The sequence below is a fragment of the Populus euphratica genome, unplaced genomic scaffold, assembly GCF_000495115.2.
Source record: "Populus euphratica unplaced genomic scaffold, PopEup_1.0 scaffold71.1, whole genome shotgun sequence".
NCBI lineage: Eukaryota > Viridiplantae > Streptophyta > Magnoliopsida > Malpighiales > Salicaceae > Populus > Populus euphratica.
Window position 1 is genome coordinate 54060 of NW_011499949.1, and position 27272 is coordinate 81331.

Consider the following 27272-nt stretch of genomic DNA (forward strand, 5'->3'; position numbering starts at 1 on the left):
AAAAAAAAAAAAACGAGGGGGAAGAACCAGGAGGGGGTTTGAGCGAAAAACCAAGGCAGAAAACGCAAGCAAAACCCGAAAACCAGAGCAGGAGACAGACGAAGACAGGGGGATCACGAAACGAAACAAGCCGAAAATCAGAGGAAGAAACAGAACCAGGGAGGAAACAGAGACGAAACAGAGAGGGGGCTAAAAACAGAGAAATAGGGAGAGAGCAAAAGGACAGCATTCCCAGCTTTGCCTTTGATCTCAAAACACAAGTGAAGTGCAGAGAAACTGCAAGCATTGGTCAGCCGCTCGTCTCCAGCTTCACCGCACCAAGTCAGTAGCAGCCAAAGAAGCAAAGCCAGAAGAATAGAAGGGAAGTTTGAAACGGGTCCTTTGCTAAGTGTCGCCCAATCACTCAGGAGGAGCATCACTGTCATCTCCATCGTCTCTGGCAAACCAGGTAAGCCAATTTTTCCTTTCGTTTTTCCTTGCCTTATTTTGAGAGGAACATTGCACTGTGCGAAGGTAAATTAATTACCTTCGCACTGTGCATGCACGCGTGGAGATACTCCACGCGTGCCTCTTGTTGGTTTGGGCCCAGCCGGGTCACTGGCTTGGGCCAGTGACCTGGCCGGGTTGGCTGGGTCCAGCCCAGTCCATGTGGGCTACCCAGCCCAAAAAATAGAAAAAAATAAAAATAATAAAAAATTCTGAATGTGAAAAAAACAAAAAAAATAAATTTGTTCTTTTTATTCATTGAAACTAGAGTCAAAATAAAATATTGATTCAAATTTATTTCATTGAACTTTGTTTAATTTTGTAAAAAATAAAAATAGATAAAAAATAAAAATAAAATAAAATAAAATAAATTTATAAGTTTATTCATTGACGCTAGAGTCAGGAATAAAGGTAATAATTTATTTTATTTTATTGTATTTCTCTTTTACTTAGTCATATAAAAAAATATATATGCATAAAAAAATAAAATTATTTGATCTATTTATTCACTAAGAATAAAAAATATTGATTTAGATTTATTTAGTTTTTATGGCTGCGTTTCTATTTATCAATGTCAGAGTTGGAAATATCCATAGTTAAATATTTACTGACACCAGAGTCAGGGATATTATAAGCAAATTATCATAGCGCAAACTAATAAACATTTAGCAATTTAAGACGAAACTAGCAATGCAGCCTGCTTTACACAGGACGTTTAAGGGGTGATGATATCTTCCCTTTTACGTAACCAGTCCCGAGCTATTAAATCTCTGTTGACCAGTTAGGGTTCCTAGTGACCATAATACTAGGTGACGACTCCTTAAACAAGACAATTCCCCATTAAAGAATAGGATACCAAAAATCCATTCTTTCTATTGAATAAATTTTTAAGGCCGTCGCGATGTCGGGTGCGACATAAAACATAAAATATTTAATTTTAGGTACTTTTGTTCTACTTCAATTTAACTATCTTTTGCTTAACTTTTACAACTAACTTAATGAATGTCATGACTTTTGCTATATAAGATTTCTAATTAATTTCTAATTTTTTATCATAATAATTAAAATTAAAATTAAAATTCACTTAAAATGTTTGTAGCATCGCACGAGTACCAAAGCTACTTAGAACTCTAAAAGTTGTTGGATTTTTTTTATTGTGTAAGACATTATTATTCATACTCTTACATATTAGTATGATGGATGGATTTATTATTCATACTCTTACATATTAGTATAGATGGGCTATGTAAATTTTTTTGTTTTTTCAAGTTACTCCTTAAACTCTTTTTTTTTCTAGCGATGTAATCCTAATTGAAGACTAATTGATTCAAAAATAGGTGGCGTCATAAGTTTTCTAAAAGATACACTTTGATCCCTCAACTTTAAAAATCATGTAATTTCAGCACCTCAATAATTTTTCAATTCAATTTTGATACAAAATTTATTGTGTTTATTTGTTAGTTCCTAATTAAGATAGAAAAGAGAAAGGTTGCTAGATTTTGACACTAGATAAATAAAAATATCGTTGACACAAATTTAAACCGCCAAATTAAACTATATTTATATTAAAAGATTTTATTTGACAAGAGAAGTTTATATTAGGTGTTGTTTACCTTTAAAATTTGTGAAAAAATATATTAAAGCTTGGGTTGATATTTAGTTTTGGGTTAATTTTGATTTTTATTTTTGAGGCTATAGATAAGTTGTTTCTATGGTATTTTTATAGGTATTTTGAGTTAAAAATAGATTGAAAATAAATTTTAAGATAAAAAAACATAAGTCTTGATTTTTCATCTACAAGAAAAATTAAGGGCCTGGTTGAGAGAATAAAAAATTAAGAGCCTAGTTATACAGGCTTTTCAGGGTAAACCTGCGCTTGAATCCTACAAAATAGATTAGGTGAGTCCGCCTGGCTTGTCCAGTAATGATTGGGCCACTTACTTAATATTGTAACCCATACTAAATTTACCTTCTTCCACTATGTTTGGCTGACACTCAACATTTTTTTATTAGTGTTTTAGACTTCAGTACTTTCTTTAATTTGCTCATTTTCACCAGGCAAAAATCTAGGATCAATTTCCCAGCAATTGTCTCAATCGAAGCGGAAGCATTCACCTAAACCATGTCGAGTGGGCACAAGTGGGAAATTCTTAAGGAAAAACATGACAAAGGTAACTGGAATCGAATAATAACAGAAAAACCAGAATTATAAACAACGCAACAACACCAACATCATCCAAACCTTCAACCCTGTTTCATCCAAAGTACGTGTTTTCATCTTCTTAGAAGTCTGAAGAGGGGATCTGCTCGTGTGTGGCTGGGCTAATGAAACAGACCTCGTAGACAATGGCAGCAATTGCAGAGCCAACGAATGGACCGAGCCAGTAGACCCAGTGGTTGTCCCATGTCCAGCTCACGACTGCTGGTCCAAAGGAGACTGCGGGGTTCATGGATGCACCATCAAAAGCACCACCAGCTAAAATGTTAGCACCCACGATGAAACCAATAGCAATGGGTGCAATTATCCCGATGTCACCCTTTTTCGGGTCAACAGCTGTTGCATACACGGTGTAAACCAAACCAAAGGTCATCACAATTTCGAAAACAACTGCATTCCACACACCAACTCCAGATGATAGAGAGAAGGCTGATGTTTCCTGTAAAACGAAAAGAATTAAACATGGTTCAGTAAATAAACCATTGTAACCAGCATATTAGGCATATCATACAGATCAGCATTAGCATACAGCTAGCGATGGAGTAATTAAAATCCATACCAATCCACCAGTTGCAAGCTTAAGAAGCAAACAGGCAACAACAGATCCAAGGCACTGGGCAACCCAGTACAGAATACTTCTAATGAATGTTATGTGGCCACCAAGGAAGGCACCGAATGTAACAGCAGGGTTTACGTGCCCGCCGGAAATGTTGGCACCAACTGAAACCGCAACAAAGAGTGCAAAAGCGTGAGCCAGCGACGCGGCTACTAGCCCGGCCGGTGTTGATGAGCCATCGTCGGTAAGCTTGTCTGGAAAACATCCATCATTTTGATTATTTGTAAATAAAATCTCTCATTATCAGCACTTGGAATAACAAAAACAAGTACTTGCACAGTTGTGTCCTATAACACAGACAGTAGTGACCAGCTTACTACTTTGATGGACTGATTACAGCACTAAATTTATATTCATATCCAGAACATTAATGTGTAATCAATCTAAATTGAGCTGAGAAAAAAAGGAGTAGGGAATTAATAGGTTCTTACTAAAAGCCATGCCAGAACCTTCTCCCGCAAAGACAAAAATGAGCATGGAAATGAACTCTGCTAAGGCTGCCTTGAGCGCATCAATCTGGCCGACCTCTGCAGGAGATCCGAACGCAATGCTAGTGATTGCCATTTTTAAAATTAATTAACTTTACACCTTTAAGCCTGATTTCAAACAGCCTTAAAATTGCTTTTTCCCTCTTGTCTCTGAAGCTGATGATCCCTTGGAGACATTATATATAGGTGGAGAGCAGCCATGAACCGGTTATATCCGGTTACAGCTTGATTTCTTAAGATCTCCTTCCTGACAGCCACCTTCCATTTTGCTGCTATTTCACCACGTGTATGGCTGGTGTGATATAGACCGGGCAATCGAGGGTGGAGAAATTCTCATCACCGACCAATAGTTGGTAGATGGTGGGTCCTGCAATGATTGTCGAATGACCGACCATTGGATTTCTTTATCAGGGTGACGTGGACGGTTGGGACAGTAGCGCTGCCTTCATTTTCATTAACTAATCAAGCTTAGTTATTGTTAATAAAGCTGGTTTTGTTCTGTGATGATATCGACAAATGAGCTCCGATGTGTATACTTTGAAAACCACACATCTCCGATAAGACAATAATTAATTAACATGTCTTTCACAATTTTCAGTTTCTAAGGAATATTATTTTTACAAAAAAAAATGTAAAATCCTTCACAAATAAATGAATATTTAAAAAAAAAATCTATGCTACTAAGAAGTAAATAATAATGTTAATGCATATTTTTTTTTAAAAAAAAAAGATACTCGCAGCAAAGAAATAACTGATATAATGTTATTAATTATTCTTTGAACACTATAAATTTCTTATATTTAACTTTTTTTAATTACACGGAATATTTATTAAGAAATGGATTAAGAAAAGGATCAAATGAGCTGTTAAAATAAATAGAAAAGTGGGTGATAAGGGCTGCGGGGGGCTTGGCACTTACATTGGGATACATAAGCATAAGCGATTAAAATTGAACCGACCATATTCATTAATGTTTGATAATTATTCCAATGTCATCATGTCATTAACCCATGCTTTTAATACTCTGGGTTTCCGTATGACTTCATCTTGTCCTCGAATATCACTGTCAGGTTTCCATCTCCTTTTTATTTTCTAATCTTATGTGCTTAAATTTATTAATCTCTGGACGGCTAGGTGGGCTGCCTGGATAACACTTTATCCTCCTTCTCTTATATTTTTTTCCACCAAAAAAATATAAATTTTATGTTTTATTTATTTAATAAAAATCAAATGCAACAAGGACACATATAAAAAAATTAACAATTTAAAATAAAAATAAGATATGTATCTCTTTAATTAAAACAATTTTATCTTATCAATAAAAATGGATATTATTCTAGCTTCTTTTTTTATATATATTAAGACATTGATATCTTTGATCGGTTTAAATTTATTTATTAAATTCATAATTTGAATTATAAACTTTTAATTAATTTTAATAATTTTTTTTTGTTTTTTTAAAATTATATTGATAATTTGTTTAAAAATAAACTTTTAATTAATTTTAATAATTTTGTTTTTGTTTTTGTTTTTTTTAAAATTATATTGATAATTGTTTTTTAAAAAATAAACAGTATGCATCACTAAAAATAGAGTAAAAGAAATATTTTGAAGGGCTGAATAATAACTACATGAAAAGAACATTAAAATAAAATTTCAAACTTAATTTCAAGCCAATGCAATATAAAAAAAATAGTTCGACGAATAAAAAAAAAGGACTAAAAAAATATAATTACAATGCAAATTATTTCTATATTATTTGGTATAGAAATACCAATCTTGAGCCCAGCCCTATTTGAAACAAAGTCGGCCTTCGAACTAAAGCTCAAGTTTAGGCTGCCAACATGTTCTTCTTGGGCTTAATGGGACCATAATACATCTTTAATCAAATCAAGCAACTCATCAATAATAACCTCTCTCTTTTTCCAGAAATCATCCTAAATTTTGAGCATGGTAACACTCTCTCCATCCTTAGATTTATATCCTAATGTTTATAAAGTTGATTTAACTTTATATACCAAGTTAGGAATTCAAGAACTTAATCAGCAAAGAAAATTCTAAAATATTACAATATTAGCTATTATGAGCTTATCGTAAAAGAAATATTACAAGTTTGTCATTCCCTCCTACCATTCATATCATTTCGTCATCTTCCTACCACAATTTATGCCTATGCCTCCATCTTTGTATTTTTTTAATCATATTATCGACCAATAGTTAGATATAAACCCTCGAACATCAATTTTTCACTCAAATTTATGGACTCTTTTTCTTCTTCGTACTGTCACCATTTCTGCATTTTTTTTCTTCGTAATAACAACTAACATTTCAGCATACACTTAGCTTCAATTCTCCTATCTACAACAACAAATACACAAATCAAATTATTAACTACAAGTAAGGAGACACAAGAAATAAACACCTAAATAGCTTAAAAATAAGCAAAATAATCATTTATTACAAAATAAAAACACCCATAAACTTCCTCTACACATTTCATAAACTACATGTCACTCTTTTCCGTTAACAAGCCCATCCTTTTTACTGTAATCATTTTTTACTCAGATTTTCACCAAACGTAAACCCATTTCTTGATTCATCGTTTCTTTGTAATACCAAAATATCCCTTTCATTTTTCTATTTAATTCCTTCATGTAGATTCCTTTTTATACACCTCTTTATTTTTATTTTTTAATATAAATATTTAAATGAGCTTGTATATATCTTAATTAATTTTATAATTTATTAAGTTAAAGATTATATAAGTTTATAGTAATTTTAAAAATTATAAAATTTGAACTAATAATTTCTAAAAAATAAATTTAGAATTTAACCTGCTAAACTATATCTTTAAAAGTTAATTTTTTTATATTTAAAAGTTATTGTTTTGATATTAATGTTATTTATTATTTTAAGAGTCTTCCCTAGTTGATCTTGGTTGTTAGATTTAAACTTATTTTCACCATTCTTCGCCATCTTCACCCCTTTGAACATTGCTTTCCTACAAATCGAAACCCTACTCAACGAAAAGGAAAAGAAGACCATTCATCTTTGATGTGCTGGACAAGCTCATGGCTAATTATTTCAACATCTCAACAAATATATGTTTAGCGATCGAAGAACGATTCTAACTTTGCTTTGCTCTTAGCTTTGTTGTCGTTCACTGGGCTATTTGATTTGTTCTTTGCTAATCGTTGTAAAGAGAAAAAAAATTGAGAAAATTTGTGACAGTTGATTATATTATATACACGGTTATTTGGTGTTTTAATCAAAATTTAAAATTGACGTTGACTTGTACATAAAGTATAGTTTCTTAAAATACAAAAAGAGAGCATTACCTACAGTTTTTTAAAATACAAAAAGAGAGCATTACCATACTCAAAACATAATACATTCTACATAATTTTTCCTTTTTTAAAAAAAAAAAATTGTTTTCGTATTTAAAAAATTTTTATAAATTTTTTTAATATTTTTCTTTAGATTAATTTTTTAATATTTTTTTAATATGATGATATCAAAATAAACTTTTAAAAAATAAAAAATATTATTTTAATATATTTATAGATAAAAAAAAACCTTTTCTTGTCTCCAAGAATATCTGGTAGCGGCCAGAAGTAGAACCAAAATTCCGCGCATCTGGGTTCAGACCAGCAAGGGCACGCGATAGACTCCCTGGGCCAAAGACGGGCTCTTGATCTGGCCTCCCAATGCCTAAAATGGTCCGACAAGTATCTCCAAAACACGGCCTTTGTCCCCTCAAAACATAAATCGAAGCCCAGTGAGTCCTTCATGGGCTAAAACCATGCAAGAGATTAAAAGGTGTACAGTGCCGGTATTACATGAAAATTTGGAGTGAATTTTTCTAGTTTGTTTTAATAATAAAAAAAAGGCAAATGTAGAGCGAGATTAACAAGGTATGGTCAACGTCTTATCTTTATATGCAATATATTTTATTTTCTATACATTGAAAACTAATTAACCCCATTATGGAAATGCGCAATTGTTAATGTCTTCTAGATATTTATCAGTGAAGCATTTCAAAAGGAGGAGACTGCATTCTAGCTTGGTTCCTCGCCGTCTCTCACCTACTCTCCCACCAAATTCCCCTCCACCAATAAAGCATTCATCCAAGGGAGTCTAGATCGGGAAAAAAAATAATAGAGTGTTGAGACTTTTGAGCTAGCATTTACACCGTAAAGCTAACTGATGCAATCCGAGTCAAAGCAAACACCTACTAGATGTATGCCCAGTCAACTAAGGATTGAAAATGGAGGATCTTTTTGGCGATCATTCTTAGGTTTGATGCGGTTAAAATTCACTTTGGAGAATCCTATGACACGAAACTATAATTGGTGTTGTTGCCTTTTTACCGGCATCTCACTGCATGTCGGGAACATGGTCAGTATTTTGTTACATTACCTCCCCAGTGTTATTTCAGTTTACATAACTCGTAAACTTAAATTTGATTGACCGTTGCAAGATTTAAAAACTCACGGTTTTAGTCAATGTATTTGTTCTCAACCCTAATAAACTGTCTTGGAAAACAATTCGTCACTCATAAGCTCAATTAAAAAAAAAAACATAGTTTTTATGGGCACAGCCTAGAAAAAAATCTCAATTTCTATAGGATTAAATACATTTTAAATTTTATATTGTATAAGAGATATTACATAAAAAATCTTTTAATGACCTATAATATTTTTATTCTATTAATATTTGTTAAAAAAAAAAACATAGTTTTTATGGGCAGAACCTAGAAAAAATCCTCAATTTCTATGGGCTTAAATACATTTTAAATTTTATATTAATATTGTATAAAACATACTGTGTAAAAATCTTTCAATGACCTATAATGTTTTTATTTTATTAATATTTATATAAGAGATATTTTTTTATTAATACTATCAAGACAAAATTATATTCTAATTTTTATTTTTTATTGCATATATATTTTGAGAGTATCTCTTTTTAAAATATCATTTTTTTCTCTTTATAAAATAATAAATATCTAAAAATTTTAAAAAATATTAAAAAAAATATTTTATAGATATCATCTACCAATCACTTTGACTTACCAGGTATTAGATACCGGTTCAGTTATCTTAACTATGAAAAATGGATAAAATTATTAAAATTAAAAAATTAATCAATTATCTAATATATAATTCTTGGTTCAAAATAGAATTTTTTGAAACATTATCAAACATTTAAAATTAAAAAAAAAATAATTAGAAAAATAATGACAGGATTTAAGTTTTTAGTTTTTTTTTTCCTCTGGCAATAGTTTTTTACATGTATATTATTTTGTTTTTTTAATTTGCTTCTATAGTTTTTTTTTTTTTGGGTTTTCTAATTAATTGTAAATAGAATGTTTCTATTTTTTTTTAACTTTTGATTATTAATACGGACTAGGGGCATTCTATATAATTACTGAAGAGATATGTTGGATTTTAACATGTGTATCACCATTAAAAGGATTCATTAAACACTTCGGTAATGTTTTATATGTTCTTCAATATAGATTGAATTGTTCTGGATTGGATTAAAAATGGCTAGGTTGGATTGAATTAAATAAATAATTATATTGTTTTATGTTTGGTATGCATTGTAGTGACTCAATAATTTATTTTATTTGTATTTGATAAATATTAAATAAGATAGAAAAATATATAATAATAACAATAATACCCCTGTCATGTCTAATTTTTTAAGTGTAAATTATAACTTATATTGTTTTCTAAATTGAAATCTAAAAAAGTGTTCAAATATAAGTATTCAAATATAAGGTTAATATAACATATGAAAAAATCTATTTTACTATTAATAAGTATATTGTAAAAATTATATATTTTAGAAAGTAATAAGATATGATTCTTTTTTCTCATTTTAGTTTATATTGAGTATTGAAACTATTAATATTATAATAATTCTAATCATAAAATTCAAATTAGCATGCAAGTCGATCTAGTATTCAATAGACTCAAGGTTTGGATTTAAAAAACAAATTATGAAAAAAATGATCAGATCTAACTCAGTCAAAAACCGAGTAAAAAATCCATTAACTCTTTTGATTTTTTTTTTTATCAAAATTAGGTTGTTTTGATTCTTTTAAAAAAATAAAATCAGGTCAACTCGAGTTGACCTTCCCTACTTCTAACATAGACTTTGCCTTTAGTTAACACTCAAATTAAGTTTTAAAACTATGGTAATAATCACTTTTAACCTTATCTTGACTCGAGTCAATCTTGGCTAGTCCTCCTGATCCTTAATATGAGTCTTGCTCTAGGTTGAACTGTAGTCGAATTTTAAAACTATTATAATAATCATTTTTATTCTTATATTGACCCGGAATTAACATGGGTTAGTCTTCTTGAGCCTTGTCATAGATCGACTTATGAGTCATGTTTTAAAATTATGATAATAATTTTTATTCTTACATTAATCCAAATCAAATCGGGTCGACCCTCTTGGACTTTATCCAATATCAACTCTCAAGTCGGATTAAAATTACAATAATAACTATTTTTTTAATTATATTGAACCACGCCATCTATCAACTCGACCCATGATCCTAGTCTTGTTCCGAGTCAATTGTCAAGTCAAGTTTTAAAATTATAATAATAATCACTTTTATCTTTGTGCTATATGAGAAAACTCAGGTTGATCCTTTTGATCCATGACTCGGATTTTTATCTCTAGTCGATCCATTAGTTGGGTTACTACTCATCCATCAAATTGATAAGTTAATAACAGAGTTTTGAGTTTAAAAAAATAAAGAAATGATTAACCTGATTTGACTTAGAAAAAATCTGAATTGACACATGACTTAGGTAAAACCCATAAAAAACTTATGAGTTTTTTTTATTGATCTCGCTTTTTATTTTAATTTTTTATAAAAAAAAATATGATTTTATATAAATGATAATAGAGTCATTTCATAAATAATAACTTTTGTGTAAAGAATCGAAGAAGTTTGTTCTATTTGTTACGAGGAGACTAAAACTTTTTCGAGGACAACAACTTTGAACGGTGTAAAAACTGATTTTTATATCATGTAAAGATGCATCAAGCAACTTAACAAAAGAATTATCATTTCAGTTCATCTTTTTTCCAGCACGAGAACACTTCTGCAAGATTTTATTGACTTGATTTGTCCTATTAATTAGGACTATCTTTATTATATAAGAATATTAATTATTCCAACCTTTTACCATTGGAATGATAGAAACAAGTAACGACAAAGGAAATCAACTGGTTATGTTATGCTGAACCACATATCTTGCACTTTGGGCTTGCGGTGATTACGATCAGGAAGCAGGGATGAACTCGAAGATGCCTTCGTCTCATTCCTATTTCCCTAACCCACCAAGGCAAGTTGAGTGCAAGACTACGAAAACTTCTTGAGTTGATAGCAACTACTGAACTAGAAGTCAACCAAAGAAAGAAGTTTGCGTTTTGCTTAACTGGCTGGATGCGCTTATTTTCCAGAGCATCATGACATGTTAAGATTTATTCCACATTCCAATTCCTCTTGGAAATGTATATGGAAATTAAGAAACATGTATGTGAATGGGTAGCCTTTCATTTCCTAGTCTTACAGTTATTTAATAAATTAGATGAAAAAAGCAAGATGAAGAAGAGAATTATCAATTCAATGTTTATACTAATTAACAATTGGGTGTGTGTGTGTGTGCTTTGAGGGGGCAAATCTTTTCATATGCAAGAAAAAGAAAATTATGAGGGGCAATTCATGCATTTTTAGTTTGAACTATATGAAAACATGGAGAAGTACAAGGATTAGAAGGAGAAATTCAAAAATTCAAAGAGGCAAGTGCCCCCCTTCTCCATAAGGTAGCTTTGCCCTTGCCTTTGATCATAACGTCCATAAGGGATACTTTATATTCACACGTATATATATTTTATTGTTTGGTGAAGGGAAAACTTAAAAATATTTTCATGATTAATGAGAGAAATTTAAATCTAAAAAAGATTTAGATACATCAAATCATGATAGCAATTTAAAATGACTATAATAAAATATAATTTTTAAAGAAGATTTTACATTTTTTCTTTATTGAATATCACTTTGTTGTTTATCGAACCATAGATTCCCTTAAAATTTAGGTTTGAAAGTTGTTATTTGAATCAGTTTTGTTTTTATTTTTGTCTTTTTCAAATGTATTGTTTATTTTTATATTTTATGTTATAGGATTCTAATTTTTGTTTCTTATGTGTTTTTTTTAACTCGTAAAATGAATTGTAAACCTTTCCAGGAGTTAGATTTAGTCAGATCACTATCGTAGAAACATAATGGGGTTTTAGAGCTTCTTGGAGTTTTAATACTTTTCAATATATTTTCTATGCTTCTGTACTTGCTACCGTGCATGACATATGTTTGAAGTTGTATGATGATTCCTTTATTTCTAAATTACTGCATCTTCCCTTCTTAAATACCACCGATCAACTAGGAGAATGAATGTTTTTCTGTGCTTTAGTGCTTGCTTTTTTCTTCTGAGAAGCACAAGAGTCAAACTCAAACCTTGTAGTCTCTGCTATTTTTTTCAAATTTAAGACGATTAAATGCCATTAACAGCACCACATCATCTATCATAATTCATGTGTTGTCCCACAAAAAAAAATAATAATCTCTAGAACAAACCATATCGATCTTGAATAAACACTAATTACTCAAACTAGAAGCCGCCACGACCCTTGATACAAGATTGATGACATCCATTTCCTAGCTAGCAAGCAAAATCACACTCATTGTTCCCCACCACGGCAAATGCCGTTTGTAGACTGCTTTCCTCTTCGAAGACTGGATCTCTACACCGAATAACGCACGACCCAGCAAGTTTCTTGGGGTTTTTTTTCTTGAGTCACCGAGTCAGCTTCGGTGTTAAGCCTCCCGGGTCACGTGCGAGTGTGCGACCTTTTAAAGTCAAGTGCTTTGTCATGTGCCAGCGCCGACGGTCCTCAGGCCAAGTGTCGTGCAGTGAGGGGTACGCATCGCACGTTCGTGGCTTAAGGAGTCTAATCGGCCATGTGCAAAGGGGGCTCGGGAACAATCTTATTGGCTCGAGATGAGTTCTCATTGGCCCCACTCTCGGATAGAGACGTTGCCTCTATTAACTACGATTATAGGTTTTAATTATAAGTTTATGACTTTTCGGTGGCACTTAAGCGAGCATAAAGTGCTCGGAGCATGATGGATCCTCTCTTAAAAGCGCTGTAGAAAGCCCGATTCTAAGAGATTTTGAGAGGAAACGTGATCAATCTAAAAAAACTAGCATCGATATAACGTTGTGAATTTAAATAAAATCGTTTAAATATAGTTATAAGGGGGAATTTAATATTTATTAAACTCGTTTTAACTAATAACTCATCTTGTTTAATGAGTTAAGTGATTAATATAGTTTAATTAAAATATTATAATTTTTATTTTTAAAAAATAAAATAATAATATTATAAAAATTTAATTAGCAAGCCTTAAATCAAGTTTTAATTGATCAAATTATAAATTAATTTAGCGAGTCATTTAAATTCAACTAAATAAATTTTCATTTAATTCTTCTTAAACCAAGTTCATACTAAAACCCAAGTTTCTCCCGTCCTGGATGAATACGCTAGATCAGATTTAATAATAAATAAATTAAGCTAGAAAAAACATCTTCACTGTTAAAATAAAATAAAACATCGACGCCAAGTTTTGTGCTCTCTATTTCTTTTTTAATTAAATTCCTCACGATTTCACATGATTTGTCGACAGGTAAAGTCGTTATCCGTTAGGAAGGTAAAAGGGCAGCTGGTCTCCACTTTTTTGGACCATTCTTCAAAGTTAATCTCTCATAATGACTGTAATGCCCCTATCTGAGTATGCATAAAAATCAAGTTTTAATTGATCAAATTATAAATTAATTTAGCGAGTCATTTAAATTCAACTAAATAAATTTTCATTTAATTCTTCTTAAACCAAGTTCATACTAAAACCCAAGTTTTTCCCGTCCTGGATGAATACGCTACGCTAGATCAGATTTAATAATAAATATAATAAGCTAGAAAAAACACCTTCACCGTTAAAATAAAATAAAACATCGACGCCAAGTTTTGTGCTCTCTATTTCTTTTTTAATTAAATTCCTCACGATTTCACATGATTTGTCGACAGGTAAAGTCGTTATCCGTTAGGAAGGTAAAAGGGCAGCTGGTCTCCACTTTTTTGGACCATTCTTCAAAGTTAATCTCTCATAATGACTGTAATGCCCCTATCCGAGTATGCATAACGTGGCTACTAACATCTACTTTATAGGTTGTGTTTGTGGACGAACACTGGCGCCGACAACGGTGCCCTCTCCAGTCTCTTCCGTTTGTCTTCTTGATTATTTTATAATCACAGAAAAATAGATCATGTATAATCAACCAAATAACTTGGTTAACTACTAGTCAGTTGGCCCCAGCTTCGTAAATCTAGGGTAAAAAATAAAATAAAAAGAATTTGTACACAAAAAAATATACTAGCATTTTTAATGTGTTTTTATATAAAAAATTAATTATAAATTAAAAGGTTATTGTAAATATTTAATTAAATAAGTTATGAATCATAGAGGCCAATAAATATATACATAAAAAAATGTTCGTTAACTTAAAACTAAACTAAAAAAATAAGGAATAAATATAGATAATAACTTATCTTGTAACACTAGCTATGAACTTGATTATATTTAATCAATTTTTTATTTATTTAAATGACAATAAAAATAGAAATATACAAGAAAACTCAATAAAATTCAAGGAAAAAAAAATCCTATATGGCTAAAAAAACAACACCTCCTAAAATTAGAAAAAAAAATAATTTTATCCAAAAACCAAATAAAAATTAAATGATATTTTTTTTTAAATTTATCATAATTAAATTTTAATACTCTTGGGTTGGGCATCCCACATGTATATTTAATTAATCTACTTTAATTAATTTAAATTTAGAAGAAGAAAAAATTAAAGTGAAAAAAAGAGGTTACTTGACTAGACTTGAGTGACCTAGCATGTATGACTAATTAAAAGAAAAGGCAATGCATGTAGGCTTGGGACACACGATTTGCTTCTTTTTTTTATCCTACCATTTTTGTTTTTAAGAAAAATAATGGAAGATAACATGTTATGTATCTATATAGTTTTTTATTATAAAAGATGTGTTTTAAAAAATAAAATAGAGCTTTTTATCTAAAAATTTATTTTTCAATCTATTTCAACTTATAAACATCATTATACTATCAATAAACTAACACATCACCTCAAACAACCTTTAATTATTTTTAAAATATAAAATTAAACTAAGAACAAAAATTTTCTTTAACTTTGATATATTTTTTTCTAGAAAAAAAGGTGAAAAACACCATATTAATAATATTTTTTTCATCAAATAAAACTTATTAATACTAGAATGACTTTTTTCATGTCCAAAATGTGATTAATTAATATTTTTTTTTCTTTATTATTTTTTAGGACTTATATATCCTTTCTAAAATGGACCAAAATGTTAAACCTATAAATTAAAAATATCAAAAATAACTTGCTGGAAAAGAAATCAAAGTAAACATGAACCAAAACTTAAAGCCAAAACACAATATTAAGGAATAAATAAATAAAAAAGAAAACTACAACCACCAAATTAGGAAAATATTAAAAAGAAAATCAGTGCACTGAATCTTATGCATAGTGAATTGCACGTACGTAGACGCTATAGAATATCCCACTTTTTATGGGTAATAATTAATAGAATAACCCATTTTAGGTAGTCCTCAATCTAAATAAATTAATTAGTTAGCCATGTAATTTCTTGATTGAGTGGAATGGTAACCTTCTCGATTTCTTACTGAACAAGTTCTTTAATATCACAATTAATTAATTCTAAAAAGATCCAGATTTATGGTCAGGTGTACATAACCAAGTGAATAAGCAACAATTAAAGAATAAAAGCACACATGCACAAAGCTCTAGCGGTTAGATACATTGCATTAATAATAGAAATCTCTCTGTTTTTTCTGGCAATTTTGTCGTAAACGGGCTATTAATATATATTTAGGAGCTTTGTCTGGTCCTACCAAAGGAATTCCATAAACTTATATATGATTAAGAAGTTAATTTAATGTTTATGAGAACTATACAATCCAATTATCATCGCCCACGATTGCATGTTGCAAGAACACTTGGCCCCACCCGCTCGATGGAGGAACGATGGATAATTTATTGTGGATATGCCATCTTTTATGGTTAATCTAACGATTTAGGATAGAGTAGTATATACGGTGTTTGCACATATTGCAATAAGAGTTATGATACTGTTCTTCGAGAATAAAGTAAAGGTAAATTCAGAGGATATTAAAAAATGTGAAGAGTGCTGAAGCTGCTTGTCGGGATAAAGAAAGAAAATTCCTCATTGTCAAGATCAATACTTCATCCATGTTCATTGTCTCTGTCACAACGAGGTTTTATCAGACTGGTTATGAGACACAATCTTTTTTTTAAATGCAGAAATAAATAAATAGTTTTTGTTTGGACCTAATAGCCATGCAATTAATTTCTTCATTATGAAATACTTTGATGTTTTCTATCGAGGGTGACGATAATTATTGAGAGAAGATCATGAACACTTCAGGAGACTCAATCGAGAAATTTCCTTTTTTTTTTCTTTTTTTTTTAAGAATTCAATTGAGATGTATATATTGTATTTACCTGGTTAATTTTCAGAGCAATCCAATTAGTTGATGGCTGACCCTCGATTGAAAGATACATATTAATTTGTTTGTGTAGCAGAACCGCAGTAGCCCCTACCCCTAGCTAGCAAATTAGACGGTCATGAAGAACACACACACACAGAGCGTAAGTGTGTTAAAAGCTACAAATTAGAATAATGAAAGAATGGATTATAAGTCAACTATTATATGGGTGATTTCAGTTTTCTTGGGCAGTTCACAGGGAACTCTAGGTTAGCCCCTAGGAAGATAATACCGGAGAAAGTGTCTATATGCTTAACATACCTTTATTAGGGATAGGCAGTGGTTGGATGCTTGATCAAATTAATTAAAATCCAATCAACTTTTAAATACCAGATTTACATTAAAATAAAATTAAAAAAAACCCTGACTACGTCCGTTGCTGGCGCTCCCGTTAAATTTAGCTAGACCTTCCGCTTTAGATTCCCTCGAAAATAAAGAAATAACTTTTGGTCCGGATAAGAACCTCGATACGTGCCTCACGTTGCATGTGTTCCCTGAATGTTTCATAAAAGACAAGGAGCTAGTAACCCTCGGCATTTCCATCAGAAAAAAATAATGAAAAAAATAAAATAAAAATGATGCCAATGACAATCTCGACTTCTATTGTATGAGAATCCATCAAACTAGGTTGAACCATCGACCAGTTTCACAGTTAAGGAAAAACAAATCTAGCATACACATAATTTTCTCCGATGTTTTTGTAAGACTTTCTATTTAGTTCTATGCTGACAACATCTGACCGATCAGTAAACACTTCCCGTTAACCGGTCAAATCCGAGCGAGGATATATTGGTCGATTTTAACTATATCTGTCGTCCGATCGATGATCAACTGACCACTACTAGTCGTTGATAATTTGTCTTAAGAATTCATTGAATGTAGTAGAAATTCTAGAATAATATATACCCTTCATTGAATGTAGTAGAAATTCTAGAATATATACCATTGAAAGCTTGCAGGATCGATTATGCACAGGAATAAAATGCTAGCCCTGCCTGCCATCATGACTCCAAGAATTCCACATCTCCGCCTGCGTGCATGCCAAGGGTAAGCCAGCTATTTCGCAGGTCGAAGGTTTAAAAACTCATTTTTCAAGAGTTAGTAAGTGGACATGGATACCAGGATTCATCTTTCATAATATTTAGGAAATATTTTTTTTTCTGATGCTGTAATTAGTTAATGTTCTCAAACTGATTTGTATAAAACTAAAATTTAATTTAATTATTTCATCTATGGAACAAAATATTAGGGAAGAAACCCATTAATTAGTCGAACTTCTTCTTTCTTCTTCTTCTTCTTTTCCAAAGTCGAACTTCTTCTTTCTTCTTCTTCTTTTCCCCAGATTAACTGATGATAAGCACCAAATAAATAAATAAAAAGCACATGAATAAGAAATTAAGTCCATAACTGGAACCCATGTTGCTCATTTCTCCGAACAGTCTTTGAGTTCAAAATCTTCCTTTACAACGTGCTAAAGCAAAGTCTCTAAGAAATAGTTGTTTGATTTTTTATATAATTTTTTTATTTGATATTTTCAAATCAATTATTATTTAGATAAATGATTTACGCCTTGAGGTTTTCGAGTTATGATTAGCAGTATATTCGGCAAAATGACGGGGCTGATGAGTGGTTATTTCCACCACGAAACATGGAGAAACCATTATTCATGGACCCAAAGAGCCGTCGGAGGGGAATTTACTTTTTTTTTTTAAAAAAAAAAAGAAACAAAAAAGGAAAGGGTACGTAAGGAAAACTACTTATACAAAACCGCGTAAAATAACATTTTAGGAAAACAGCTTTTATAGAAATACAAAATCTAACAGGATTTACAATTCATTGACCATGTAAATACATACAGAGAGACGAGAAAAAGAGAGTATTATTTTAAGTGAGAGACAGAGGTCCTGAAAGAGGGGTGAGTTTTAAAAGAAATTTAATATTACATACAGTGCAGAAGCTGAAGTTGGAATCTGTTCTCTGTAGTTGGAAGATTTGTTTTTTCTGTCATTAATTGGAAGAAATTTTTTTTTCTTTGACGTGGATTGGATTTTCTGCAAGTTTATGAGAAAGCCATCCCATTCTTTTGTCTTCATGTGTGCCTCATTGTTCTATAAATGAGTCGCGAGTCACTTTTGTTGAACCCCCCCCTACCTTGAGTTTCCTTTTCTCTTTTTGGTTTCTTCCTCTCTCAGGACTTGAGAAAGAAAAAAAAAATGGAGGAATTGGGTTCTGTTTGGGATTATCAAGAGGTGGGTTGTTTCTACTAGTTTGATAAATTATTTCCTCTCTTTGTTTCCTCTTCTGGGTCTTGTTTGGTCTGGCATTTAAGCCTTTCGTTGTTCTGTTTTGTTTAGTATGAACAGTTGTGATATTCAATGTATTTTATTTATGGGGTCTAAAGTGTAAACAGAAATTCATTTCCCTACTCATTATCATCAGTTCCATTATAAAGTTCAAAACTTTTTTCGTGACTCTGCCTTTTTTATGTGATTTATTGCTGTTTTAAAGCCTTCTTGGTAGATGTTCTGTGTCTTGGATGTTGTTAACGTTTGTTATTCTCTTACAAATGCAATTGTAATTTTTTGCTTGAACGAGTAGCCTTAATTTGATGGCATTGCCTTTTTTGTTTTGATTCTCCTATGATATGCCCCTAGTGTTTTTTGGTTTGGTTTGGTAAAAGAAAAAAGAAAAAAAAGTGGTCCTTGTTTTGTGCTATTTTTCCCCCTTCCTTTTTGTTTGCTATTGAAACTTCAGAGTTGAGGCTTGTCTGTATTGATGTAAACCTGCGATATGTCATAGCACAAGTTATGGGGATCGATGTCTTTTAAGAGATTGGTTGTGCTGGTGCTCTCTTTCTCTCATTAGTTTAACCTTTCGAGTTCGAAAGATTCACGTCATTTGACTTGAAGGGCTTGTGATCCGCATGGGTCCAAATTGAGATTATACTGTTTCCCCTACCATTGAAATTCTTGTTCATCAATTGGATTCATTTGGAATTTCCGTCCCTGCCAAATTGGATTCTGTGATTTTTACGTTAGCATGTTTGGTGTAGATTTCTGTCCTATTGGAAGCTCAATGTATTGATGTTGATCTCTGAGACTCTTTGGAACCGAGGCATAAACCTTTTTCTGTTGCCCTGCAGCTTCTACTAATGAAAATATTGCATGGTATTAAAGTCTGTGTGTTTGAAGTTGCCAGGCCATATTTTGTTTAATTCTTGTGCGAACAACATAAGTAATTGATTTGTATTGGATTGAATTGACAGAGCTTTGATGAATTGAAGCAGAAGCTTGTGTACACCACCATTGAATTGGGGTCACTGAAAGTTGAAGCAAATGAAGAAATGAGAAAGCACAAGGAGGATGTCAATCATTTAATCAATCTCCTAGAGATAGCTTACCGAGAAAGAGATGAGGCTAAAGGTCAACTGCAAAAACTAGTTAACAAACTTATGCTCTCCAGTACTCCTGAATTACCGCCCATTCTTCGTCAAGCACAGCCTGAAAGCCCCCTTCTGATGCCTGCTAAAGCGAACTCCAGTATAACTGAATCTAACAGTCTATCTGATACATATAATCACCAATCACATGGCTCCTCCCCTGTGGATTCCTTACTCGATGCAGTTACTTCACCAGATTTCTCAAGCATTAACATGGCAGACTCATGTCACATGGGGTTTGTGGACAAGACCTTGGTTCAGGATTATAATGGCTCTATGCCAACAGGTTTAGTGGCTCCAGCAATGGCCAAGATTGATCCGGCCGATGATGTAATTGATAAATTTGTCAAAGGAAGAGTCCTACCTCAAAAGGGAAAACTGTTGCAGGCTGTGATGGATACAGGTCCTCTTCTTCAAACACTTCTTCTTGCAGGTCCGCTTCCGCGGTGGAGAAATCCACCTCCACTGCAGACGTTCAATATTCCACCTGTTTCTATTAGTTGCGAAACTCCAAACCTCACTGCCAATCCAAGCTGTCTAGCTCAACAACCATTGGCTTCACCATCATACATTGAAATGTCTCGAGGATTTTCTCAGATGTGTTCAGCTTCCATGTTAGATTTTGCTCCTGGTTCTGGTTCGGGTATAGGCAATGGACGTTTGCTAAATTCCGGTGCTATCCATCAAATCCCAGCTGGAAAGCGGCAAAGATCTCAATGAGAGTCTAATAAGTTTTTTTCTTCTTGTAAAATCAAATTTCAGTGGTTGAGGGTGTATATAAGATGTATTGTTTTCAGAGTTTGAATGACAGAAATAGTTAGCCTGTTGGTTTGTTTGCCTTGTACATGAAAGGTTCCATTTCTGGTTCGTTGTTGACAAGTCATATTAACTTTGAGTTTTGAGGTCCACTAGCATATGCGAATTCGGAAATGCCTTGAAGAGTTAACAGACATGAAGTTTTCGTGATAGAAGAGGGTGTCAAAACAATTTCATTCAGAACAAGCAGTATTTGTTATCCCTGAAGCCTCTGCTAAACGTCCGCTGCCCTTCGCGGATAAGGAGATCATTCGGAATAAAATATTCATAAGCTGCAGATTGGTTGCCTCATTTATATACCACCATAGCTGTACACTTGTAAACAAAACTGCTGCAACCTGAAATGTCCACAGTAGAAAGATGGCTTGCTACTTTCACTAGCTTAGACGTGTTACTGACACAGTTGTCTGAAGCAGTAGCTAGGAATGGATGCCCGGAAACACAACCTTGAACTTGCACAATCTTAAACGACCTCGTATTAAGGTAAGGCATAGGATTATTTTGCCATCACTCTGCATATTTCCAGCAAATACTGAGATCCTAGCCGCATTGAATTGTTTAGTTCAACTTTTAGGTATATTATCGAAGAAATATAGATTAGTCTTTGCTTGACTACCTGCAGTCGTTCTGGCCCGCTAAGGAGCTGTGAAGCGTCAATGAAGCTGTTCGCCAAGAAACAGCATGGAGTGGGGGTTCAGATTCGTTTTAAGTGGCTTTATTCTCCAGATGGGCATGGAATGGAAGCAAACATAGAAGATTCTTCCCATCTTGCAGAGGACACGTGGTCCAAACGCCAGCAAAGATCATCGCAGATGATATTGTCACTTACTAGGAATAAGTTCAGGACCAGGCCAAAACTACCTTACAATTTTGTTATCAACCACTATTTTTGTCACAAGCGACCAGCCTTGAGAGCAAAAACTAAAGACTAGAGTCATTATCTAGTAGTAATACCAAGTGATTTGTCCCTTTAGAGATGAAAGGCAAGAGGTTGATTATACTAAACGTAAAGTACCAATCTCCCGTGATATCCTGTCTGAAACAGATTGCATGACATGCAAATCACACTTAAGAATAGACTAGAAAATAAATGTTTCAAATAGCCAAGTGATGGATGCCCTAATAGAAAGTGTTATAACCAAATTTGATTATGTTATGTGTGATGAGCCTTTTTATACTATTTGCTACGCCAGGATACAAATCATCGACCTAATATAGTCTTCTTCTTTTTTCTCTTTTTTTTTACTAGTATGACCACTGATCTTCTTGGTAAAAATATCCTGACAAATACAGAAGTTGGATACATCGAGTCACAACATTGTACGCTACCAGAAAATTGTAAAACTTGGACGGAATATTCCATTCCAATGCAACAGAAACCTGTCAAATGCTGTCCAACAATTCATTGTTCTCCTCTAGATATCATCCCGCCACTAGCAACTACTAACAATGTACACTAACAGAAAATTGCGAAACGCGTGTCTGCATGCATACATTGCCATTCTTTTCTTGATTGATAGATTTTGACTACAGAAATGTAGAAATTGTTATTCCTGTCAACGCTATTGTGAATGCAGATATCCGTTGCAGTTGCCTTGAACTACATAAGATGATCATGTTTCAGAGGAAAAAAGTAACGCAACATTGAAATTGAGCGAGGCAAATGATTAAAAAAAAAGGGACGAAATCAGCAGAAACATTCTTTTTCTGGAAGGAACTGGCAAAGAAACCTAGTAGGTAAACAAACCCGCCCACTCATTTCCACAGGCTCGTAAATATACAAGGTCGACAGACTGCGTTTAAGCTTTCAAATTATGTGAAAAAACAGAACAAGAACTGGTCGAGCTATCTTAAATTTTAAACCATCAAGAGCTTGATTCAAGACACATTACCGCCCAACCCAAGTGCTAACTAGTCTTTCCACTTCTCTCTCTAAATCCTTCCTTCCCTGTTTCTTCCTTTAAACTTGTTTCATCGACATCTAAAACATGCCAAGGACATACAAATTTTGCAACATTTACCAGGATCAGAGACTTTATTATGTATAGGTTGATTCAAGATAACAGCTTTGGAAGCTATTGGGTCACAAACATATGCTCTGGCGTTGCGGTATGACAACAACCTAATTGGATACCAGCCAATGAAACAATCCTGGCTCCTATAGTTAACTTGGAGGCTATACCTGAATAAGAATCCCGATCACACAATCAGTTATATAAACTAGATATTGAAATGATCTAATATCTGAAAGTATGGTAACTCGTTGAATGCATAGTTCAAAATCGATGAATCAAACTTCAAGCCTACAAGGGAGCTGCACAGATTCACAACTTCAGACTAATTTTGTAGATCTCCCTCCGTAATGTCACAACAAAACTACCTTAATCTGGAATACAAAGGCAAAAAATAACTTAAGAAACAGAGGGCAAGCACATTCCAATCTTGTTTGCCACATCTAAGGCATCATAGTCTGGTGTCAACCTAACATTTGCCTTCTTGGTACCATCAGGCCTGGAACAAAATCATTGAGAACTCAGAGAAGGGACTAAACATTTGCCAAAGGGAAGAGGATGAACAAGACAAAATCACATGCAACAAGTCACATGGATTTACATGCATAAAAGAGTGTTGTTTTTTTCCATGGCAGATGAAAATTCAACCAATTTGCCAAATATAACAAACTACATCCAATCAGTGTGTTCTTCATTACAGGAGAAAAAACAGCCATCTTATCAAAATATTCTAAATTTCTTATGGTGGTAGTCAATATCTTTATATGGTCGGATCAGACAAGATGCCAAATATTGAGGATAAATATTTCAACAAGAAACAAAGTTTCTGATGAACGTGTGTTTGTTTGGGGTAACGATATTAGGTAAAGACATGTTCATCCATAGCAAAATAAAAAACAGAAAAACAAATAAGCAATTATTGGAAAACACCATCTGCATGCAAATCAAAGTAGTCAATCAACCACTGCTGAAAGAAAAGCATTGTATTTTCTCAAGAATAAAAATATAAAAAGAAAATAAAAGACAAAAATGAAAGGCAGGGGTACCTGATCAGGGTATTCACTTTCTTGGCCTGAATGTCATACATCTTCTCGACAGCATCCTTGATTTTCTTCTGGCCAGCACGCAAATCAACTATAAATACCAGGGTGTTGTTGTCTTCAATCTTTTACATTGCAGACTCAGTTGTGAGAGGATATTTCAAAATCTGATAATGATCGAGCTTGTTCTTGGTGTAGCACTAATGCGAGGATACTTCAGATTCCTCTCCATCTTCAATGTCCTTGGTCGATGAAATGTAACTTCAGTTCTGATCTTCTTGGTCTTCTTGAAGGTTGGACCTGACTTTACTGCTCTTGCAGCCTTCACAGCCTGTGCCTTTGGGCCAGAATTTTTCAAACTGTCTGTTGCACACATAACAAGCGCACAAATGGTGAAGAAAAGTAACAATCATGAGCGAAACACAAACTTTGAAAACCCCAACAAGCATTACCCCCAACTGCTCTTTTCAATACATCCGTTGAATCATAATAATCCTACTAGACTAGGATAAAGACCCATTAAGCAGTGCTAATCATGATTGCCATGAAGCAAGGAGGGAAATAAAAAACATCATGCAATAGATTCTTCGTGGATAATAATGAAGCCAGTTTCTAAAAAAATTGCAAAAACAGTGAACCCAAGGATGTCATTCATGGATAGGCACGGCAGCGGTACCCTAACTTTGCTCTCCTTCAATGCTCCCATCAGAATAAAAAAAAGAAGTGCACATTGAAAGCACAATAAACTCATTCCAAAGCTTAGTTTCTCTCCCCGTCAAAAGAAAAAACAATAACAGAGAAGCTTCATTTCTTCTAGACAACTAACTTAGCAGAACAACATTGCTCATTATCTCTGTCGTTTCTATCAAAAAACATTAAATCATGTCCATCCATTTAATTTTCTTCTAATCCTTCACTTCATATTTTCTTTCTGGGTAATTAAACCAAGATTACAAAGTCACCAAACCAAAACGTGAAACAAACGACAAAAAAAAAAATTGAACGTTTCAGAAAGTGAGACTAAAGAACCAGTCAAGATTATGTAAGAATACTGAAATGGGATAAAATCATACCTTTGGCTCGTGCCATTGCTGCCAATCAACAACTTGAAACCCTAAACAAACGGGTTAATAATTTTCGTTTTGAAATATACGGATAAGAGGGGGGACCTGTGGATGGTGAAGCAGCAGAGCAGAGCCGTCTCCACTCTCTAGGGTTTGGGCTATATTACTGGTTGGGAGAATGGCCGATAAACACTTGATATATGAAATTACTATAAAGAACACCTATTACGCTCAAGTGGCCGAAAATAGTGTTGGCTAAATGGTCCAGAACTCTCTTTTCCCCCCCTATAACAGCATCTCTAATGCAAAAAGTTAAATTGATAAATTAAATTGGTAAAATGATTTTTTAAATAATATAAATATGATTTTTTTTATTTATGTGTATTTTAATAGTAAAAATCTATTTAGAAAAGCCATTTATATTTTAATATATTTCATATTAAATTTATTTTTATATAATTATATAACTAATTTACATATTTTATATATAATATAATTATGATGTTATTAATTATATAATTAATATGAGTAATTTATAAAAATAATATAAAATTTAATGAAATAATATGAAAGTTAAAAGATATAATTTAAAATTAAACTTAAAATTTATTTATATGAATATTTTTAATTTTTTTATATATTACTGTTAAAATTTTAATTTTTTAAAAGTAAATTCAAATTTAAACTTTGAAAAAAACTGTCAATATTTTAAATTTTGATTTTCAATTTTTTAAAAAAAAAATTCATGCTTTGAAAAAATGACCGCCATCATTTTAAATTTTAAATTTTCAAATTTTGAAAAAATGACCGTCATCATTTTAAATTTTAAAATTTCAAATTTTAAGAAAATGACCGCCAACATTCTAAGATTTCAAAATTTAAAAAAATAATCCATCTATAAATATTCTCATATACTTTAACATTTTTTCTCATCATTCCATTGTTTTCTCTCCAATAAAAAATATATTTCATTAAAATTCATCATGAATCATTCTAATTTTAATTTTTATAATGCTTTTGATTTTGATGATGATACTCCTATGTTCACTTTTCAAGTTGTTGCTGCTGTAGTTGCTAAAGAAGAATCGAATAATCAAGGGCAGAAAACAGGATATCGTGGCTCTATTCTTAGCCACAATATTGTCAATCGTAATAGAAAAGAAGGTGAGTTAAGGTTATATAATAATTATTTTGCTGAAAATCCTGAATTCACTGAAACTCAATTTTGAAGAAGATTTAGGATAAGTCGTCATCTTTTTCTTTGGATCGCAAATGCAGTGGAAGCTCATAATCTATATTTTAAACAATGACATATGCTCTTGGTGCTCTTGGTTTATCTTGTTTTCAAAAGGTAACTGCAGCTCACACAATACTTGCATATGGTATTCCTGCAGATCTTACTGATGGATATCTTCAAATTAGAGAAAGCACTGCAATAGAAAGTTTTAGAGCTTTCATCAAAGCAATCGTAGAAGTTTTTGGTGATTGGTATCTAAGGGCATCAAACGAGGTCGATATTTGTCGATTATTATCAATTGGAGAGTAGCGTGGATTTCCAGGGATGTTAAAGAGCATTGATTGTATGCATTGAAAATGAGAGAAATGTCCAATTGCATGGCATAGGATGTATACTGGTCATTGTTGTAAACCAATTATAATTCTAGAAGCGGTGGCTTCACAAAATCTTTGGATATGACATGCCTTTTTTGGAATGTCTGGATCCTTAAATGATATTAATGTTCTTGATCGGTCACCTATCTTCGCTGCACTTGCTGAAGGTCGTACTGCTCCTGTCAATTATATAATTTAATGGGCATGAATATACAATGGGATACTATTTAGCAGATGTGATTTATCCTAATTGGTCAACTTTTGTTAAGACAATCTCAAGGCCATTAGGAGCAAAGAGAAAATATTTTACAAGTAAGCAAAAGTCTATAAGAAAGGATGTAGAGCTGGCATTTGGGGTGCTCCAATCTCGTTTTGCAATTGTACGTGGATCTGTTCGATACCAGGATGAAGAAACGCTTGCAAATATAATGAAAGCTTGTATAATAATGCATCATATAATTATTGAGGATGAAAGAGAAATGAACGCTGGATTTGACCATGAACGTTAAGTCAATTCCTTTATATCAGTGTCACATGGTGAAACACCAAAACTACATGATTTTCTTCAAACTTATAATTAAATCAGGGATAGAGCAACTAGCTCTCAACTATAAGAAGATTTGGTTGAACATTTATGGGAACAATATGGTAACGAGTAGAATCATTAGCTTTGAACTTCTTATGTCATAAGAATTTTTATGTTTTTT

The 27272-nt window shown here is 32.4% G+C and overlaps 2 protein-coding genes and 1 pseudogene across 2 annotated transcripts; 1 reads left to right on the top strand and 2 right to left on the bottom strand.

Moving 5' to 3' along the window:
* Positions 1–2553: 2553 nt before the first annotated feature.
* LOC105137778 (probable aquaporin TIP1-2) lies at positions 2554–3968 on the bottom strand. The gene is made up of 3 exons (XM_011043654.1): positions 3752–3968; positions 3264–3514; positions 2554–3143 (listed from the first exon to the last, which is right to left on the bottom strand). Exons 1-3 carry the CDS (start codon positions 3882–3884, stop codon positions 2769–2771), a joined length of 759 nt encoding a protein of 252 aa, XP_011041956.1. The 5' UTR covers positions 3885–3968; the 3' UTR covers positions 2554–2768.
* A 14536-nt stretch (positions 3969–18504) lies between these two features.
* LOC105137845 (uncharacterized) lies at positions 18505–20742 on the top strand. Its single transcript, XM_011043743.1, has 2 exons — positions 18505–18832; positions 19849–20742. The coding sequence occupies exons 1-2, from the start codon at positions 18797–18799 to the stop codon at positions 20740–20742; spliced, it is 930 nt and encodes a 309-aa protein (XP_011042045.1). The 5' UTR covers positions 18505–18796.
* Positions 20743–23174: 2432 nt separating this feature from the next.
* Positions 23175–25053, bottom strand: LOC105137779 (60S ribosomal protein L23a-like; annotated as a pseudogene).
* Between the last annotated feature and the right edge of the window lie 2219 nt (positions 25054–27272).

Coding starts and splice junctions, on each gene's coding strand:
- LOC105137778 (XM_011043654.1), bottom strand. CDS start 3,884: ATGGCAATCACTAGCATTGCGTTCGGATCTCCTGCAGAGGTCGGCCAG. Junction 3,515..3,751: donor AGGTTCTGGCATGGCTTTTA/GTAAGAACCTAT, acceptor GATGTTTTCCAG/ACAAGCTTACCGACGATGGC. Junction 3,144..3,263: donor AGCTTGCAACTGGTGGATTG/GTATGGATTTTA, acceptor TTCGTTTTACAG/GAAACATCAGCCTTCTCTCT.
- LOC105137845 (XM_011043743.1), top strand. CDS start 18,797: ATGGAGGAATTGGGTTCTGTTTGGGATTATCAAGAG. Junction 18,833..19,848: donor CTGTTTGGGATTATCAAGAG/GTGGGTTGTTTC, acceptor TTGAATTGACAG/AGCTTTGATGAATTGAAGCA.